Genomic DNA, 20,219 nt, shown 5'->3' with positions numbered 1-20,219 from the left:
AATTTCAAATGTTTTGTATGCATTTTATTGCTTTTTATGGATTTGACTTACGAATATATGTTTATATAATTGTGTAATATTTATGTGTATGTAGTAAATGTTTTTTTTTTTCAGCTATGAAAAACGATTATATTATTGAAATGCATCGTATGACAGTTTTCATTAGTGATTATGAGTATTTCTGTTATCATTTTTTTGTTCAGTTTAATAATATAAGTAACTCGTTACAATTGGAGTGGAAATTGTTGACTCCACAAAGAAATAGAATACTGCGCTGCTGCAACACATTGGATTAGTTAGTTAGTTAACGTATATCCCTAGCATTATATAACCCATACAGACTAGGCAAACAATCAAAAATGGCCGCACTACGCACTAATCAACAAATGTTCATCAAATGCCCTAATTTAATAATATATATTGGGTTTTATTTTTTAAATATTTCTTAAATATTCTCAAGCACTTTGAATACAGTTTTAAGGAGGCTTAGAAATAAATTTGATTTTCATTATTAAATTGTGTGTTACGTTTTCAACGGAATCTCAACATTGCATGGAAGATATTTGGCTACGTTACGTCATCTCGTCTCGTCTTATCTCTTTGTATTAATAGCATAAATAACTTTATAAACATTAAACGGTAGCTACGTAGGGGCATACATACAATAGGCTGCTGATTATGCGCTAATTAGAACCAAAAGAATAATCAAATCAACAAAAAGAAAATCATAATTTTGTGTGTGTGTTTTTGGTGTTTCGTTTCGTTTTATTTCTTTCTTTTTTTCATTGAAACTTAGCTTATAAATTCAGCTAGGAAATAATAAAAAATATAAATTCTTTAACATATAATATCGAGATTTAAAAAGTTGATTTTAGTTTATACAAATTCTAGTAATCGTACCATCTGAAATGTCTATGAAATGAATTGACTAACAAATGATGATTTAAACAAGGTACGAGAGGCCACAGCTGGTTTGGGGTGAAAGGATTGCTAAAGCCCGGAAGTCTGTCAATGAGTCAATGGAGGATATGTTGTTGGAGTTTTCCGCGTGACCTGTTGTTGGCTTGTTGCAACCCTCCCCAGCAGCTGCGGCCCTTTAAATTCACATAGAAACTATAATTTATGTCTATACTAAAACAATTCTTTCTTTTTCCTTCTCTGATGCAAATTAACACGAAAAAGGATAATAATGTACATTGGATTTACTTAATAAAATAATTTAATTGTGTAAATTGTATTTGCATCAGTTTTTGGGGGCACCCCCGAATAACAACAAATTGTACAGCTGTCCACGAAATTGGTTTTTGTTTTGCACATGAATCCCTTAGTAAATGATTTGCCCTGACCTGAACGAACAGATTTTGGAGGTAATGTATGAGTTATAAGATGATTTCGGTCGAGCTGCGCTGCAGGGGATCACACTGGTAGGCATCTGTGGCCGGCACTGGCGAATACTTGCGCTTGGAGGAGCCACCGCCCGACGATATGGTGGTGTAGGTGCTCGTGCTGCAGCCCCCATTGCTGCCACAAATGCTGGTCACAGCGTTCATCAGCCCCGAAGTTGTGCCCTGTCCCGATGCGGAATATTTGGACTGAATCGTTATGATGCTGGGCGTCAGCGTGGCCGTGGAGCTGTCATTGCTGCCAGTGGCTCCGGCGGACAGTGGCTTGCCCTGGACAGTAGCTGTGGTCGGCTTCCTGCGTACGGCCGATTCCTGCATTACGGCTGACTTGCGTATCGTCTGCTGCAGCAACGCATTCACATCGATGGCTGGCCAAGCGACCAGCGAAACACTTCGTCATAATTGGCTATCCAGCGGCGAGGAGCTGCGCTTCTGACGGTCTCGACTATGCTTTCTCGAGTGCTTGCAACCTAGAGACGATGGTGGCGGTGGCTGTGGCGGTGGCTCTGGTGACTTCTGCTGCAGCTTCTCGTCCGCCTCCTTTGACTGACTTTGGAAGGGACCCACATTGGAGCAGAGGGAAAAGTATTCGGCCGACTGGCTGAGCGAGGAGGCATCCGCATCTGTATGTGTGCCGGGTGCACCATCACTGCGCATTGTGTGCTCGGCCAGATCCAGCAACGAGGATCGATGCGTGCTCAGCGGCGTGAGTGTGCTGCTGTGCGGCTCCTCGCCATCCTGGGTTGGTGTGCTCATAATGGTATGATCGGCAGCCGTGCAGAAGCTATCCCTTTGGCCTGTGGTCTCGTCATCGTCGTCGTCGCCGTCATCGTCATCATCGCCGGCATAAATCTCCTCCTCCTGAGAGCAAGAGCCGCAGCAGCAGCTGGTAGTGTGGCACGAACAGAAGCTGTCTCGCCGGCTGACGCCTGCCTGCTGGTTGCACTGATGGCACTCCACGGCGACCGTCAGCTCGTGGTCATTCAGATCATCCTCAAGACTGCTGCAGGAGCTCGACTGTCCGCGCTCGCAGCTGCAGCTGGAGCAGCTGCTGCAACAATCCTGACCAGCCTCCGGCATAAATCGTTTCCTCTTAATCTTCACACACTCGTTGCGTGCGGGCGCCGAAGCAGGAGCCGCTCGTGTGGTGCTGCTGGAGCTGCCTGTGTTCACTGGTGGCTGCAGCTGTGCCTCATCTTCGGGCAGATGCTCTTGACCCATCCTTACATCATCGTCATCGTTGTCGTCGTCGTCGTCGTCACACTCGACATCATCCTCATCGTGGGAGAGTTCATCGGTCTCAATGGTCGTATTGGAGTTGAGAGACCCACGACGACGTCGCGTCTGCTCTCGCAGGGGTGCCATTATAATCGGAATTACACCCTCGCTGGCCACTTTGTAGGGGAAATTGGAGGTGGCTGTGCTGCTGTTGTTCTCCTCCTCATCATCCTCATCATCGCCTTCGGTCATGGTCGCAGCATCGATCTCAATGGCAATGGCCTGATGATGCATCACCTCCTCGCTGGAGTCCAGGGAAGACTTGTTGTTGTTGTTGTTGTTGACTGGAAGCTTGGATGATAGGTTCTCCACGCGTGGACTGTGCTTGGCCGCGGACTGTCGATGATGCGGATGATTCTGCAGCTGCAGCTGCTGACGATGTCGTGCCTGACGCAGCACTGCTCGTCGCTTTGTGCCGCCAACGCCTGCATAATCACTGTGATTGTGGCTGTGATTATGATTGCCATGGCGATGGCGATGATGATGATGGTGATGATGCGCGTGATGTGGCTGACAATGGTGACTCCGATGATGCTGACGATGGCTGCTGCAGTGGCAGTGATGATGGTGCGTGGTTATGACACAACAACAGCTGCCATCCAGCTGTCCGCCGGGCACTGTGCTCGTCGTCGCTGCAGCAATGGCTGTCGTTTGTGTGGCATTGTGTCGCTTCCTGGCCGCATGACCGTGACGGCAACAGCTGCTGTGCAGACTCGGCTCGTGGCCGCCAATTACACGGACATCCTTGCCGGCATTGCCGGGTGAATGCACGATGACAACCTCCAAAGCGGCGGCCATGCTGCTGTCATCCTTGCTCTTGCCACTGCCGCCGGGTCGCGGCAACAGCTTGTTGTTGTTGTGATACTGGAAGGCACGATTGTCGTGACACTGGCCAAAGTCGAGCACCTTGAAGTGCTCATCGTCGGCACGGGCGGTGAGTAGATGATCGTCGCCGCTGCTACTGAGCGTAACGGGCAGGGAGAGCTGATGCTCCTCCGAGTGGGATATGTGCAGATCGTGGTGCTGTGGTTGTTCTTCGGGGGCAAACTGCTAATCGCCGCGTCGCAAGTCGCGCGGCTTGGAATTCTTGCGATAGAACCAGACCTGTGACAGTATGGCTATATCCAAGCTGACCTGCAACAAACACAAAGAGAAAATGCATTATAGATGGAAGCTAGAACAAAGAATTTTTAGTTTACGACTTACCTGCAGCATGCCACAGATCCAGAATTGCGATGGTGCTTTCCTAACAATAAAGTAACCAGTCTTAAACATATCACCGAGCGTCCACATGATCACCATGTGTATGCTCATTCCATATGTTGATTTATTCTTAAAGTTGCGCAGAAATTGCGGCGCTCCTACACAGCAAGAGAAATCAATTAGCACAACGATTCAGAGTGGGAGGTCTTATGTCTGTGAACTTACCCAACATGGCCTCTGTAAAGACGGCCACAAAGCCCATGGACTCCATGAACCAGTGCACGGAGAGCATTATAAATGTTATGACGGCGCCCACGGCCCACACGAATAGCATAAAGTCCAGATACGATTGAAAGTCTGTCCAATTCCAAAAGAATTTCAAATCTAGATCTGTATTTGAAGAAATTTAAAAGTGTCATACATTAAGTTGCACTGAAACTGTTATACTGCATACAATTCAAAGATAATAATACTACTGTCCAGTCTAGCAAAAACAGAACTCAAAAGTTTTCGAAACTGGAGATTACAAACTGTTATACAAACAGTTATACGTCTTAAAAATCCGCCTGCGTGTTACAGAATATGTTGTAGGACTTACTAAAATATTTTAGAGGTTTTATACACTGTTATACTACTGTTATATTTCACTCAAATATGCCTAAAAGCCATTAAAGAATCCTTGCATGGCTCTACAGAATCGCAAAACACACAACTCAAAGCTGTTGCACATTTGTCTGTATTTCCTTTTATACAGATTGATTTTTAATGGAAAAGGTCATGACCCAACCCGCAGTTTACAGCTCTATAAATCGCTCAATGTCAGACGATGGACAGCAGCGCTCCGTTGCCGCTGCTGTGGGATGGCAACAATTCCAGTTGGAAATCAATTTTCATTATCTTTGCCTGCTTTTAGGCGCTGGCACAATCAACGATAGCGCACAACAAACGGAACGGAACGGAACGTACAACAGAACAACAAAAGAAAGAGAAGCCCAAGGCGTGCCAATATAATTAGCTCGTGTCCATAGATGTATGTATGGGCGGGTGGGTGGTTCTGTGTGGCTTGTCCATTGATCAATTTACCCCAAAGAAGCACAGTCCTTCCCCTTTTAACCTAGTTTTCTTGGTCTTATTTTCTATTTACAGATAAGAGGAGCGAGTAATAAAGAAGCAAAAACGTAAAGTAAAAAGGCTCATAAAGATAAATTATGATAAAAATAGACACAAGGTTGGGCTCCTTCTGCAGTTTCTTTCCTTCAGTTGGCAATGGTAATGGTAATGGCATTTCCAACGGCAACCCTGCCTGAGCTGACCCGACCCCCTCGGGTGACACCATCATTTGGGACGGCCGGAAATTGCCGTCAATTGTGTGAAAGAAAAAAACTTTTCAATGAGCAACGCTGTGGACTCGACTCACCGTTTAAATAATGCCTGGAACGGGCACGCTTGAGGCCGCCACCCGCACTGGTCGATGCACTGACGCTGGCATCCGCATCTGTCATCACTTTGGGCAAATGCAGCTCATCACCTGCAAAGGGGGGAGTGTTTCAGAAAGGGTTATGGGTTGGACTTGTGGGGTACGCACCTCGCAGTGAATGCTCTCGGTTATTGGCACCGACGCGCTTCACCTTCACGCACAGATGGATCATTAGGAACATGGTGACATTCATGACAACGCTCTGCACCAGCAGTGGAAGCTCGTAGCGGCTGGAGAACCTGTAAAATGGTAAAAACAAAATGCCAAAGGTTAATATGGTATGGCCATTATAATTGGCATTGATTGCACTCTAGTGCAAGGGGGAAACACTTTTATAATAGTGAGTATATAAATAGATTGTAAATGATTTGCATCTGCTGGGAAGTTCAGGTAAAAGAAGGCTACGAAGCGCTCTTTTCAGACACATAACATTTGCCTAAAAAGAGAACCAGAAAATCATAAAAACAAAATGCATGTCGTGTGCTTAGGGTTTACTGCTGTTATTGAACTGCTCCCAAATTCAAACAGCAGAAACCCAAACCCTGCCGCACGGTGTCATGTTAAGTACTAACTGACAGGTGCTTTGGGGACCAGGCACGACCCCCCTAACAAGTGATTGATGTAGCCAGAAACCAGAGCAACATAATCTACTCACGAACACACATCGATTATAAGTTCTAAGAGAACATTAAAGTTTATATTTAACGCAGCAGAGTGGAGGTGGTGCTGTGGGTTGGACGGGCCATTTGTGTCAAGCGACTCTGTCATAAATCTGACAGATGCCAAGTGCTTGCGAAATGGGTCCAGAGTGCGGACTTAAGAACGCCAAAGCTAACCAATCTGCAAAACCAAACAGAAAAAAAAGGGAAAGCGTGTTGAGCATTTGGCAAAGGACCAAACAAACAAAAGCAAAGTAAAGTAAAGCTCGCGTGGAAGCCTACAGATTTGTTGGGATTTGTTTGGTTTGACCAGAAAAGTTATTAAAAGTAAATGCGACAAATTGTTGGATTTGTGTGAAAGCAGCCACAGCTGTCGCTGTCGCTGTCGCTTTCGTTGTGTCCGTCACTGTCACTGGCAATCGCATTCAGCAGATAGCATACATTTCCGCGCTGTTTCCGATTGCCAGATAGCAAACGGACAGACAGACGGACAACATTCCATGGATGGTTGGGTGGCGCCCATGCTTACGCCTTTGGCATTTCCTTTGGCATGGAAATTGAATTACAAGCTGTGCCACAGTCAAAGCCAAAGCCATTCACATTCCATGAAGCTTCAACCGAATCATCATCGTCACATTTTGTGTCTTTAAATGACATGCAAAATGATTAAATTGGGTTTTGCAATTCAATATGCATCAAAGCATGACTAAAGCTAAATCTATTGCAGTAGATTAGAGCCATTTTCACACATTGGTTGTGAATGCTGGCTCTGGATTAAATCAGTTTTAATGCAAAAAATAATTTGTTTTAAATCAGCTTACACATGGTCGAACACCAGTTTTCTATGCTAATATTTATTGATTTTTTATGTTCCCTGGATAGTGTTTGTCCTTCCACCACAGTTCTTGGGCTTAAGAGCCCAAATTAGTAACTAAAAAGTAGCTAACGATTCACTTTTCTTGCGCTATAACTATTTTTTCATGGCAGTTTCCTGCACTTATTAAAGTTAATTATTTATGCTAGATATTAAAAGAGTTACGATTGCACGTAAAACAACTTTTAAACGTTTATAAATGTACAAAATAGCTGAAATTGCTTTCTTTTGCGCGAGGGTAGAGCGAGAACATAACATTTAGCACCAAAAAAAAACCTCATAAATTCTGAGCATAATTATGGAAAGTTCCCTGCAAGCCTTTCATATTGCAGCACACTCTCTTTGTCTTTTGTGTGTGTATTTGGTTGTGTTCGTATAATAACTGCAATTTGCTGCAATGTTAACATTCTCTATGCAAACATTTCAATTTGTAGTACAAGTCGCACGGCACTTGACTTTCAGCTGCAGCTCCATGGGCCATGGCATACATCACCCACAAACCCACCACAGCCCACTACCCACCACACCCCATCCACCAACGTTCGACTCTTCATGAATCGCGGGGGTGGGGGAATTGTTTAGCTTTTGCCTTTTAAATTGGCAACCACGCTCCCCTCCCCTCTCTGAACATTTTGCACGCTTCAACGTGTAAAATATGTCGTAAAAAATCGATAAAATTGTATACGTGCAGAGGAGTGTCCCGGTGCAAAATAATGCAAACAATTTCCCACCTCGTATAACCCGCACTGCCCTGCCTTGCTCGCACTTTTCTTCCCACACCTGGAGGCGGGCGGGCATTCAGGCTCATTTTCAATGGCAATTTGTTCAAATAGCAGCAACGATTTAACTAAATAGAAGAAAAGTGGAGGGCTTTTCCCACAAAATGTCACTTTAGCTTGATGAAAGTTTTATTGATAGAATTAGGCTCTGGGCACAAGCAATTTGTTAACAATTTTTGGCCCTCTACCCGCCTTTGCTTGTGTTTGTGTCTCTGTTAGGCACAATTACAATTTTGTGTCGCCTTCAACACAATGTTTAACCAAGTGTAAGTGTGTGTCGGGTGTGGGGTCTGTGTCCGGGTGGAAGTGCAGAGGTGCGTACACAGGTTTCTTCTCTTGGTTAGAACATGTGTGTGGTGTGTGTATGCCATGTGTGTGCTAGCCAAGGTTAACACATTTTTGCGCTCATCACAAATTTCATTTTCGATTTTAACTGCCACCAAGGCTCGTCGTAAGTACACTCTCCTACAGCCCTCTCTGTGGACACAAGTTCGCCTCTACATCTACCTCTCCTCAACGCTGTTTCACTCGCTCAAGTGCTCGTACGATAAGTTCTGTACTCAAGTCCTGTGTGTACCTCTGTGCCGCCTATTTCGGAACTACGCGGCAGAGTCTCTTCTACATAGTATATTTCTGTCTGTCTGTAGTCCTCGTGTGTGGCTTGGTGTGCATCGAGAATTGGGTAAACAAGTCGCTTGATGAGCTGCCGCGTGTAAGTAACCGTCATAAAGGAAACACAACCATAGCATAATTTCCCGTTGCCCATTGAGGAGCCCAGAGAGACTGAATGAATGAATAAAATGGACTGCTCAACCGAATGCTGATGATGGGGCGGGCCACCATAAACCATAAACGGCAACACTGCACTATTGTTTTTGGTGGGTTGGGGGGTGTTTGGTGGGGGCGAGGGGGGGGGAGAGGGGAAGGGGAACCAGGAAGAGAGGGAGGGGGGGGGGGGGGGGGGGGGGGGGGGGGGGCTGACAATCGCCAATGAACTGTGAATCGAAACTGTGTTAAGTTCTAGCACGGATTTTGGCTTAAATTAGCGCTTACTTTTGTGCTGTAAGAAGCAGAATTGGAAGTGGTGGCTGCCCTTTTAATCGATAAGCAAACTGTTATGCTAAACAGCTTCCTTCTGCCCAAGAAAAACAACCGTTTGTAATACAAAATCTGTTATAAAACTACTCCTAAAGTAATCTAAAATGTTATACATTTTTAAATGTACAGTATCATGATGCATACATAAACTTGTATGTATGTATGTACATTTAGAAGCTAAACGATCTGTAATAAATAGTAATCTTATCGTTTAATCGACGCAAATTAAATGTGATACGCAGCTGGCACTAAAGTGATAATACACCAACTGTTATACAGAAAGCATATTTTGTCATTGTGTAAAAGCCCCAAAAGTCAAACTAAAAACTGTTATACAAGCATGCATCTGTTACACATTCTGCTTTGCATTAAAAATGCCAATTCATGTATCTAAATTAGCTTAGAAAATGTGTATAACTCAACTGTTATGCTCCAAACAAAAAAGAAGCCACCTCAGCATAATAATAAAATCAACATTTTATTGCATCATTTGATTTGCTCAATGAAAACTAATACGACAAGAACGGCACCCACCACACACCCACATGGCGCTAAGCCCATAAAAACCACAACCAAAAAGCAAACAATAGACAGTAGACCCCTCTCTATAAATGCGTGGCGTGGCAACAACAGAGCAACACCATGAATGTGTGAGTGTGAAGGGAGACACTTCAATCTAGTACGCCTCCAGAAAGAAAAAAAAAAGAAGAACGCAGCGAGCCAGCAGCGATAGCGGAAGAGAGCAAACAAAGTCATATAAGAGTAGCAAAAAAAAAGAGGAAAATTAAGGGGGGCCGCCCCCAACACACAATTGTGGCACAAATATACACATAGGGGGGGAAGGGAACGGAAAACAATTCCATACAAAATTTGCATATGAGCAGGAAATTCGTTACTAACTCTTGATGCTAGGATATGAGAACGTGTAATATCGGAATATTTATGCACATGCAGATAGAAAGGAATTCGGAAAGGGTTTCCCCAAGATTAAGTTGGTCGTTTCCTGATTTGAATTTCCGTTCCATTTCGTTTCGTTTCGTTTCGCTTAGCAGACCTACCGCAATGCCATACAAAGTAGGTTGCAACTTTTTGGCAATTTTATTCCATTTGATTCCATTCCACTCCTCTTAAGCTTATCAAAGGCAATTTCAAGTCATGCCGCGCTCCTTTTAAAGGCTAACCGAAGTATGTACCATCATAGATGTATGTATGCATATGTACAGTTATGTGTCATTGCCATCGCGGTGGACACAGCTGTTATACAAACGCGTTGGGGCACGCAAGCATGATAATGCGCTTTCAAATTTTTATTGAAAGTTTTTCTTGCATTGGTGGAGGAATTGTTGTTGTAGATGGAACGCTTTTCAAAGTCAAGTATTTGTGTGGTAAAAAGTAATCACAGCTGGTGGGTATTGAGGCGAGGGACAAACTATTCAAGGAATAACCTTAACTTGTCTGCCATGCCATGAGTTTTTAGACTTTGTCGAAGATTTTTAAGGGCTAAGAATTAAAGCTGTGTAAATAGTTTAACCCTGGAACTAGTGGAAGTGTTTTTGAAGGCATTAATCAAGGCGTTCTACAATAAAATAAATACGTATCTTTCTAGGTATATTTTTTGCTACAGCCATGCAAATTCTATTATACAAACTTTTACTAGAGGATTTCTGCTAAAACAAACAAAAAATAATCGGAAACTGTTATACGAATATACTGTAAAATGTAGTAAAACTGTTATACAAACTGTTTGGAATCGAAAAAATGTATTATTCTTTTTTATATATTTTTATAAGCATTTTCGTTGTCGTTCCTCTAACTATTTTTCGTTGGGTCCATTCCCAGTTTTATTTTTCCATTTTCTCCTCCACACATCTTGCGAGCTCATCTAAATCTAAGGCCTACAAAACTCTCTATTTAATTGAGGCAATTATCAGTTTCCGTTTGCCTCTGGCTGTACGAGTGACTGATGTGTGACCCTTGGGGTTATCTTCGACATTACACACTCGATGATAGTTTTGTGTAGAGCAGCAGCCATTGTAGGCGAGTATTACTTGTGGACAGCACTCATTGTGTGCCTTAAGCCGATTGGCATTATCTCAATCGCCTGTCGTTGGAGGCCAAGCAAAGTTTTTGCCCCGCTTACTGATAGCCCCCCGAGAGGGCCAGGGTGCGGCCCTCGGTCGTTGGAGGTCAATTTGGAGCTCACTTCTTATCTCCCACTCCTACCAGTACTCTCTCAAGATTTTTGCGTAATTAAAAATGAAAAGGCAGTGAAAAAAAAACACAGCAAGGGAAACCTAGCTTCACGGCACATTTCGTGCTGTGTGGGACAATCCCCTAAAACTTGTGTCACAGGTGTGGAAAGGACAGCAAAAACAAATTAAAATCTAGCACAAAAACCACTCTGCAATTTTAATCTGCCGCTTTTTGTGTGTGTTTTCTTATACCCGGAGACATTGTCCTAATTGAATTTTAATGCCAAATCCAGGCAGCTTCGTGAGCGACCCCTTTCGACAGTTTACCCATGAGCCGACCCGACCCGTTGTGGTATTGCTCTTCTTTGGCGATTACGTGGCTTTGCATTTAACGATTGTAATGTCTTAACAGATTTTCCATTGCAGAAAACAAGAAACAGAAAACAACCAAACTAAACAAAAAGTCTAAACAGAGCAAAGCAAGGCAAATGCCGTCAATACATCTATCGACACTGAGGTGCGCAGTGTTTACGGCCAGGTGTGTTGGTCTGAATGGCGAATGGACAATCACTGTGCCATGTGGCTTCTTTGCATGCCAAATGTGTACATTGGACGTTGACGTTGAACGTGAACTGACGCAAATGTTTGCACAAAGACAACAGACAAAGATTTCAATTTCTCAATTAGAATAGATTTTTGTGCCACAAACTGCTGCCGACTGGACTCAGACTGAGACTGAGAGAGATTATCATCTCTGTGTGCGTGGAGAATATTAAATTTCATCTCAGAGTGAGAGTTTGCTTGAAGCATCTACTTAGAAACAGTGTATACGCATACGCTGAGAAAATTCATTGATTTTTATTAAGTTTGGGAATGAAATCTTGCTTTGATGACACAATCAGGCTTAGGTTTCCAATGGTTTATTTAATAGAACAGTTTGGAGAGCAACATAGAATATTTTAGAGCAGCAAAACCATTTGTACTGAGAGCTAAATAAAATATATTTTATATTTTATATAATTATTTATTTTCACTTCGTAATAATCGAATTATATTGTTATTTTTATTTTGATTCTAAGAAAATACCAAAGAGCATCCGGACATTAAAACAATTGAATAAATCTATTATAAACCTTTATCCACTTCAAACCGGATACACATCCTCTGCACATACCCACATAAATATTTACATACTTCCAAAGCAGAAAGTCAAACAAAATGTACAACACAAAAAATCATCCAGAGCAAAAGTATAAATCTTTCACTGCATAAATCGTATAAATCCTCATCTTTAATCCTAATTAATTTCCTAAGGCAAGGGAACAATTCAAACAGCATTCAAACCGCTTCATCGACAAAGTCAAGTGCAATGTCGAAACAGGAAAAAATATAATATATAAAATGCGGAAAACCAGAACCACACCATCATCAGCTGGAACCGGTTCCACTAAATTTCTAAACAGCTAATTTACATGCGATGCGAAAATAAGCAACAAACAACATCATCATCAGAGAGACCAAAAACCGTAAACATTTATGGGCCATACACACAAGGTCGGTCGGCCTGTTGGTCAGCAAAAATGTTCAAGAGGAATACCTCCGACCACCCGACAAAAAGAAAACACTTAATTGGAATAGGCCTCAAATCCCCCCACACACCCAGGAGACAGCCTTGACCTTCAACCAAAAAAGAATGACAAACAAAGTTGTTGGCTTTTGGAAGTGGAATTTCACTTCTGTCCTTCCGGCAAGTTTACGCTTTAATAATAAATAAATCCCGAATGAAAAGTGGGCCAAATTGTATATAAATAAAATTGTCAATGAAATCAGGGAATTTCAGATAAGATTGGAAGCCCCCCCAAAAACGTAACGAAATGCATGAGACAATCAAAGATATTCCAATCAAATCATATCATATAATTTTGGGGGACTATTAAAACTCTATTATATTTGCAGACCTATCACTGTATGTACGATTTGAGTCTCTTTCTTTTGTATTTTGATAAGTTTTTACGTAAATAAATTAATTGACTTGGAGTAGACAACGTCTAAGCTATACTGACTGTCGCGACTTGTGGGTTATCTTCCACACACTCTCTCAATTGTACAGCCGATAAGAAGAAGCTCTCTTCCACGAACACAAACATCATAAAGTGGAATGAGAATAAAGTGGCGATATCAGCAACTAGATTGCATGGGGAAGTGTCATTACACTGATATGGAGACGAGCGGTGCAAAAGACCCTACAATAACCACAATATGTGTATGTATACGGAGAGGTACATACATGACTTATCATTAAAGGAAATACACAACAATACTCGTTCTCCATCCATTTCTAAATAATTAACAGAAAAACAATCATGTTTCTTTAAAAGAAAATATTTCACAGATTTGATTAGAAATTTGAGTGCTGAGAAGTGTGTGCCAAAGTGCGTTGTGTAATGATAAGGGAAGGAATACTTGAGCTAATGATTCGTCAGATCTTATAAATAAATGTAGCGTTGGAATAATTCTAAAGCATTCTCTTTGGCAGTGAATGCTGCGTTTCCAGGTGAGATAGATGCAAAAATGTGACCTTAATGCTTATATAGATTATTATTTGATTGCTTAACTTGAAGGCATGCCCAAAGATCCCAATATATGTAAGTATACATATTACAAAATACATTCAATATGTGAGAAAATAATCATTTTAAGTGATTTTGTGTGAAAGTTCTGCTCGATAGTCAACGGCTTTCTTCAAGGATGAATGCTGAAGAGGAATGATTCACATATGTGAGCTAAAATTCACTCGAATTCATGCTAATTCCCTTTCCTATTGATTCATATTTGATATAAGTTTTTGAAGTGTAAAGTTTTGTAATTTTTTACAGCTAAATTATTCCTTCCGTGCCTCTCTAATAATCTATTAATTTTGCCTAAATACTTTCTACCCTTTTAAATGTTGCAGATTTATCCTCTCTGAATATTTAAGCAACCCACAGATGCACTCTAATGTCATAAATAAAACAAAACTTTGCTAATTATAACTTGTGAAAACAACAGGGTTTTTCCCACAAGCTCAAAGACTCAAGAATCCCATTAGGGAAGCCCCGGCTGCTGCTGGGCTATTACGTTGCTTCCTACTGAATGATTGCATCAACTTTTTGTGGGCCTGAAAACATTGGGTTCAATGAACCGCCGCAACGCCTTAACCCAAAGTTCTCTTAACCCTTCACTTTTTACACTTTTTCGTAGGAAAATAAAATAAACAAGCAAAAGCGAAAATGAAGTTGTAAATTAAAATGTTGGCAAAATAAGAAAATATTTAATATGCTTGGCACACAGTTTTGTAACTTAACGAGCACTCGTACAAATTTTAATGGCAGTCAACGGGTGAGTGCTTTAATTTTTGTGGATAATTTGTTAAGTGCGAAGTGGCAGTGGGTGACTCTGTCTCTCTCCCCCTTGCACCGCTGACAAGTTGTGTAAATATTTGAGCAAATGTTGGAATGAAAAGTAGCAAATATAGAAATGACTGGCACTCCAAACAGATATGAATATCTATATCTACTATATGCACATAGTCCATATTCGTACGTGCAAATTATAATTCTGTTTTTTGTATTGTTTCTGTCACGCCCCACTGACCGGACCGGACCGCACCAGCCTGATCCAACGCTGATTGAGTCATGCGTTTTTTGGGAACCTTTTTGGAAAACTGATTCCGCTGGTGTTGAATGTGGGCAAATATTTATTTAGACAATATAGTATATACGGGTACATAAACAATATGAATGGGTCAGCATATGTTCTGGTGTGACAAGAAACCAGAGAAAACGCCTTCTTTTTGCGTAGTTTTATGATTAACTCTGTCGATGTGAAAATTGCGGTTATAAAGTATAAAGAAAGTCAATTCATGCTTCAAATGCTTCAAAAGTAATTTAGAGTCCTAAAAGAAACACTGTTTCCGGTAATGTTTAACACTGAAAGTTGTAGAAGTTGAAAGATTCAAAGATTTTATGCAATATAAATTGTTTTTCCATTAAAATGGGAAAAATAAATATGCCAATAGTTCGAAATAGTAAAAATTACAGCTGATGCACTTCCCAACACTAGTTGATAAGACACTTTAGTTTTTTTGTGAATAAACCAATCAAAGTTAAGAGCAGAGCCATCTTCATTTAGCACTTGAGACATTCAATTGAGGCTAACTCTTCCGTTCTACGAATCTTATCTGAAGGGTATGCAGGAATTCGCTGTTCAACGAATAAATATTTCCATATATTCCCTCACAATGAGTATTCCAGCACTCGAAATGATAAATAAGTGTTTATAAGTCTTCAGGCAATGAGCTCATCTATCCCAACCGTTGAAATTCTAGATTCCACCGAATTATTGATGGATAAACCATATGGAACCACAGCAATGTTCGATGTTAATGTTATATGTCATATGCAAAAAAAAAAAAAAAAAACCAAACAAAAGGCAGAAAAAAAATGAGAAACTTTGGGATGTGTCATGGCTCTTACGTTTGTCTGAGAATCACATTGTTCCTATCTGTATCTTGTGCCTGTAAATGTATCTGTTGTTTGGGTTGGCATTCCCCCACTTCTCCCGCCCCAGTAATAACCTCGTATTTATAATTTATACATATTTTTTACACATTTGATAATTAATTGCAATTGCTATTCGAGTCATTCAAGCAATTTGTTCTAGCTGAAAATAGTTAAATTGCTTCGTGTTTTTGTTTGTATTTTCATTAAACTGGCAGTTAAATTTTTAGCAGCTCGGTGCATAATCTATTTGTCTGTCCGTGTGGGTGGAAAAAATAATGATAATTATTTCGTGTCAGCAAGTAAACAATAGGAACAAATGAAGGAAATGCTTAATTGTGGAAGTGCTTCCCCCCAAATACTCATGCGAGTCGTAGTACGAGTATCTAGTCTTCTACACAATTATTCTTGAATGGAAGGTTGCTTTAAAAAGTTACTTGAATTGGCCCCCAAGATATCCATCGAAACGCCCCTACTCCCATCACGGAAAGCCTGAGAAATTCATGTTGTTCGGCGCGGCTAATGCAATCGCGTGACAAAAAAAACACCACCCTCCCGTCAACGTATCCTACATAAATGTATATATTATATACATATATAGTATTCCCCATAGAAACATCTCACTCTATATATAAAACGATTAAAACGCTGTAACTGTGGGCTTTATATGGAGTCGGTGATACCCTGTACTCATAATTTATTAAGCTATTTAACTGAGTGCTGTCTTTTTCATATTCTGGTAATTTTCAGTAAGAATTTAGGTATATTAATAGACAATCCAATCCAATATGGATTTCAATATATTTATTCATAATCTGGCTGTAATACTTATCCGATCTGGATGCTTTTTGGTAGATAGGTAGACAGTTAGCACATATAAAAATACACCAAATGTTTATTACATATTTATAAATAAGGATGACACAACATTGTCTCAACATGGCCATGGATAGATGGACATTACATAGTCAGAAACTCAGCAATCTGCTCCCTATACATGCAACACTCTCATATATTACAGGGTACAAATATGTATACAACAAACGTGAGTACAACACACATTGTTTGCTTTGCCTTTGGTGGCATTGGGTGCGTTGCAGAATGTCGAACAGCTGATCCATTTGAAGTACTTGCCGGGGGCAACAGTTTTCTAGCTAAATAATTAATTTATTGATTGCCACAAGAGGCACAGTCTACGGCAGTCTACGACGAAGGAGACACCAGTTGCTTGTACAATACATTTTTTACTTTTCTTTTCAATAATTTATAGATTGTTGTGCCGTGAGTGACGTGAGGAAGTGGCCAGAGGCAGGCCTTAGACAACTACGACTCATAATTGATGCGGTTTTACCTCCCCAAAGGGGAAGGTAGAAACAGAAGCAGCCATAGCAAAAGCAACACAAATCACACATCAGCTAAGCAAAAGTGGTTGACCCTGGGACACAGTCGAAGGCACGCACCTGATAGCCTTAGAAAAACGTGAAATCGAGTGCAGGCACCAAGCAATTTAACAACATTTGCATAATGAAAAGTCTTTAAAAAGTATGCGAGTATATTCAATCAACAATTTAAGGTATTTAATTATTATTCTTTTACCCAAAAAGCAGTTTTAACTGGCTTCCATTGGGGCATCTTTTGTGGCATTGCGACATTTGGAATTTTGCACACTTATTCAAATTGAATTAACAATTTGTGCTATTAATTTTGATTTATTTATTTCTTGCTTTTGTGCGTATCCAAGCGATGAATCAACTTTTAGAGAACATTTCGGCAAGTATTTGTTGGGTTATTTCCGTTTAGTGTTTTTTTATTGAAGATTTTAAGCATTTTCTGTGCTCAGAGATGTGGGGGTGCAGCTAAAGCCGGTCAGAAAATGTAAAATAATTGTAGATTACTTCTGAATTATTTTGACATTCTATTACCACTTATTCTCTAGCATTTTGAAATTCTATTGGCAAATCATTTAAATCACCCCACCCTATGCCATTCGATTTGGTTATAAAGATATTGTGGCGTTATAGCTACAGCCACAAATCAATAGCTTTTCCCAACACACCATTTGAAATCATTTTACCCAACCAATCATCATGAGCTAGCTGTCAAATGGGCAAGTGGAATTGTAATAAAACTAAGCACAATTATACCTAATCGATTTGGTATTATGCGGGGAGAGATGGAGTATTATAAAGCAGTCGAATGTCGTACCATATCGCAGACTCAATAAAGATAAATGGTGGTAGTCCGAAAGCCTTGGGTCTCTACTCTATGGGTTCATGAAATCGACCAGAAATCATGACACAGCCAGATATAGTAGGGCTCTGCGAGGAGCTCTAGTCTGGTTATAAAATGTCAGTTATGGAACCAACACCATGAGAGCATTCCAGACGATAAGCGAAGCGTTTTGTATTGCCCCCGCACGAGATAAGACGCCACAGATATGAGTGGGAGATTAGTCATACAGGCAGCCTCGTATGAGATTTTAGTTGTACTGGAGGAAAAGCTGTGAAGAAGCACACAAAAGTAGGTGCAGATATCCTCAGAGGATACCAAGGGGAAATACACCAAGGGAAACTGTATCTCATTTGATTTTACACTCACCAAAATAATATTCTCAGGGAATTGGCTATCAGCAGGGCCAGGCAGACGTACAATGAGAAGCCCTCCGCATCCTGTGTCTTCTTGATCTCGATGTACTGCGGCACATACGGTATAACGCCGCCAATGACCATCGCTGAGGCTGCGGCCCAGCCCACCACATGGCCGACCGTCAGGCCCATCTCATCGCTGATTATCCAATCCATATTTTAATTGATTTTACTTAAAATGTAGTTGGATCTCTTTCTATTTTACTTAGAATTTAGTTGTTGTTTTTTATTTGTTTGTATTTTTTTGACGGATATGTTTTTTTCTCTTTTTTGTGGTCGAGTTGTTTGGTGTTTGGTTTTATGCTGACTAGTGTTGGTTTTTATATTTGTTGCTTAAAAGCCGGCCTCTGGAAGTAGTCGTTTTTGCTTGAAGTGATGCTGTTGTACGCATTATAATGCTGTCGGCAGGTTATCCCTGAAGGAAGAAAAGAGTCCACACTCTAACACTATAGCGGTTTCGGCAGGCAGAGGAGGATCCTCGAAGGAAGGAAAGAGAGGAAGTCAGTAGTGCCTTCTGCAGGAGGTCGTCGAAGAAGGGACAGAGATGGGACACAGAGAGAGGCTGCAGCCCCTCTATTGTTTTGGCTTTGCTGCGTTGATTCCTCTGTTGTTTCTCTCAATTTCACTTTGATCTTCTGCTGCTCTGCTCTCACGAACACGCACGCACACACATGGACTGTTTACAGGTACACGGACGGAGCACAGCTGTCTTTGCTTTCTTTCGACTCGACAGATATTTCTTTGCTTTGCCTCTCTCCTCTCTCGATCTCGCTCGCTCTCTGTGTGTCACTACTTTTCTTTTGTATTTTTGCAGTTTTTGTTTTTCTTTTGCTTTCCTTTCCGCGTTTTTGTATTGAATTTTCCCGAAACGAACGCCTCCGCTTCGCACGTTCGTTCCCCTCACTACTTTTTTTTTTGTTTTTGTGAGTTGTCAGCAATTTTCCTGCGCACACTTTTCACTAGACAGGCAAAACGAGGGGCCTATCAGCAGAAATCGCTCATTTCCATGACATCTTTGGGCTATCGCATACCCTACAATCCAACAGATTTATGTTGCTTTCTCTTTCCCTTTCGCTTGATTGCATTTTCCGGGTTAATTCAATTAAGTTAAATCTTGACGATGCGGCTGCGGATGTTGTTTGTCGATCCGGGAAACTATTAAAAGTTATAGTTTTGCTGCACGGCCCACGTAGAACTGTTGTCTTGTCGCATGTTCGTCTTTGCCACCTCCACCGGGCCACAACTGTTTCCGCTCGATTATATGTTTTCCTTTAATTCGCCTCTTTTCAGCTTTTTCTGCATTTGATACTTTCTACCATCCGCGAACACCAACCGAGCGCTATTCGTGAATTTTCTCAAAACTCCGCTTTAGTTTAACAAGCAATTGCCTTCATTTTTCGTGGCGGCCCGATCCGTGTTGGCCTTTTTGTTGTCAACACAAGTATGCACGAAACACACAGATTATATTTAAACAAATCGAAGAGCGTCGCGGATTTTGCCTCCCGCAGGCACGAAAATTAGGAATTGAATGAATGAATGATTGAATGAATGAATAAACAAAATCCCATTGTGAATTGTTATTTTGTCTATTGTGAATTGGCAATATATTTTTTTGGAAATATAGGGGATTCTTTATCCAGTGTTGCCAACTCTTCGGTCATAAAAAGGCTAAACTAGTCTTTGAAAAAAGCTAGACTATTGAAACGGTATTTTGTTAGTTTTTGCAAAAGTAGATTACGAAGACTTATGTATGTTTATCTGTCTTGGCATGTGCTTGCAAATCGCTATGTTTTTCATTAACGCTAGCTTCACAATACAGCAGAATCTCGCAAATTCCTTTATTCCGCATATGGAATTGAAAAACGCTAGTTTTAAGGGGTAAATAGCTAGATTGGCCACACTGTCTGTATCACCCAAAAGTACCGATATAATTTATAATGTATTTCAATACTGACATTATCAAACGACGTGAAACAATAGGTAGATGGTGTCAAATTGATTCGCATTCTGACGAGTAGCAATATTCGAAACAAAAATTTCTCTGTTCTCTCCACTCAAAAAGAATATCACCCA

At 41.1% G+C, this 20,219-nt stretch overlaps 1 protein-coding gene across 1 annotated transcript; it reads right to left on the bottom strand.

Annotated features, from left to right (window-relative positions):
* Positions 1 to 1,201: 1,201 nt before the first annotated feature.
* On the bottom strand, positions 1,202 to 19,665 carry LOC117581850. Its single transcript, XM_034269307.1, is given in 6 exon segments — positions 1,202 to 3,815; positions 3,888 to 4,042; positions 4,110 to 4,274; positions 5,302 to 5,412; positions 5,470 to 5,600; positions 18,100 to 19,665. Coding segments are annotated over 6 exon segments (3,201 nt in total). The 5' UTR covers positions 18,303 to 19,665; the 3' UTR covers positions 1,202 to 1,379.
* Positions 19,666 to 20,219: the final 554 nt, after the last annotated feature.

The sequence above is a fragment of the Drosophila guanche genome, unplaced genomic scaffold (assembly GCF_900245975.1).
Source record: "Drosophila guanche unplaced genomic scaffold, DGUA_6, whole genome shotgun sequence".
Taxonomy (NCBI): domain Eukaryota; kingdom Metazoa; phylum Arthropoda; class Insecta; order Diptera; family Drosophilidae; genus Drosophila; species Drosophila guanche.
This window is presented reverse-complemented; position numbering and strand designations above follow the sequence as displayed.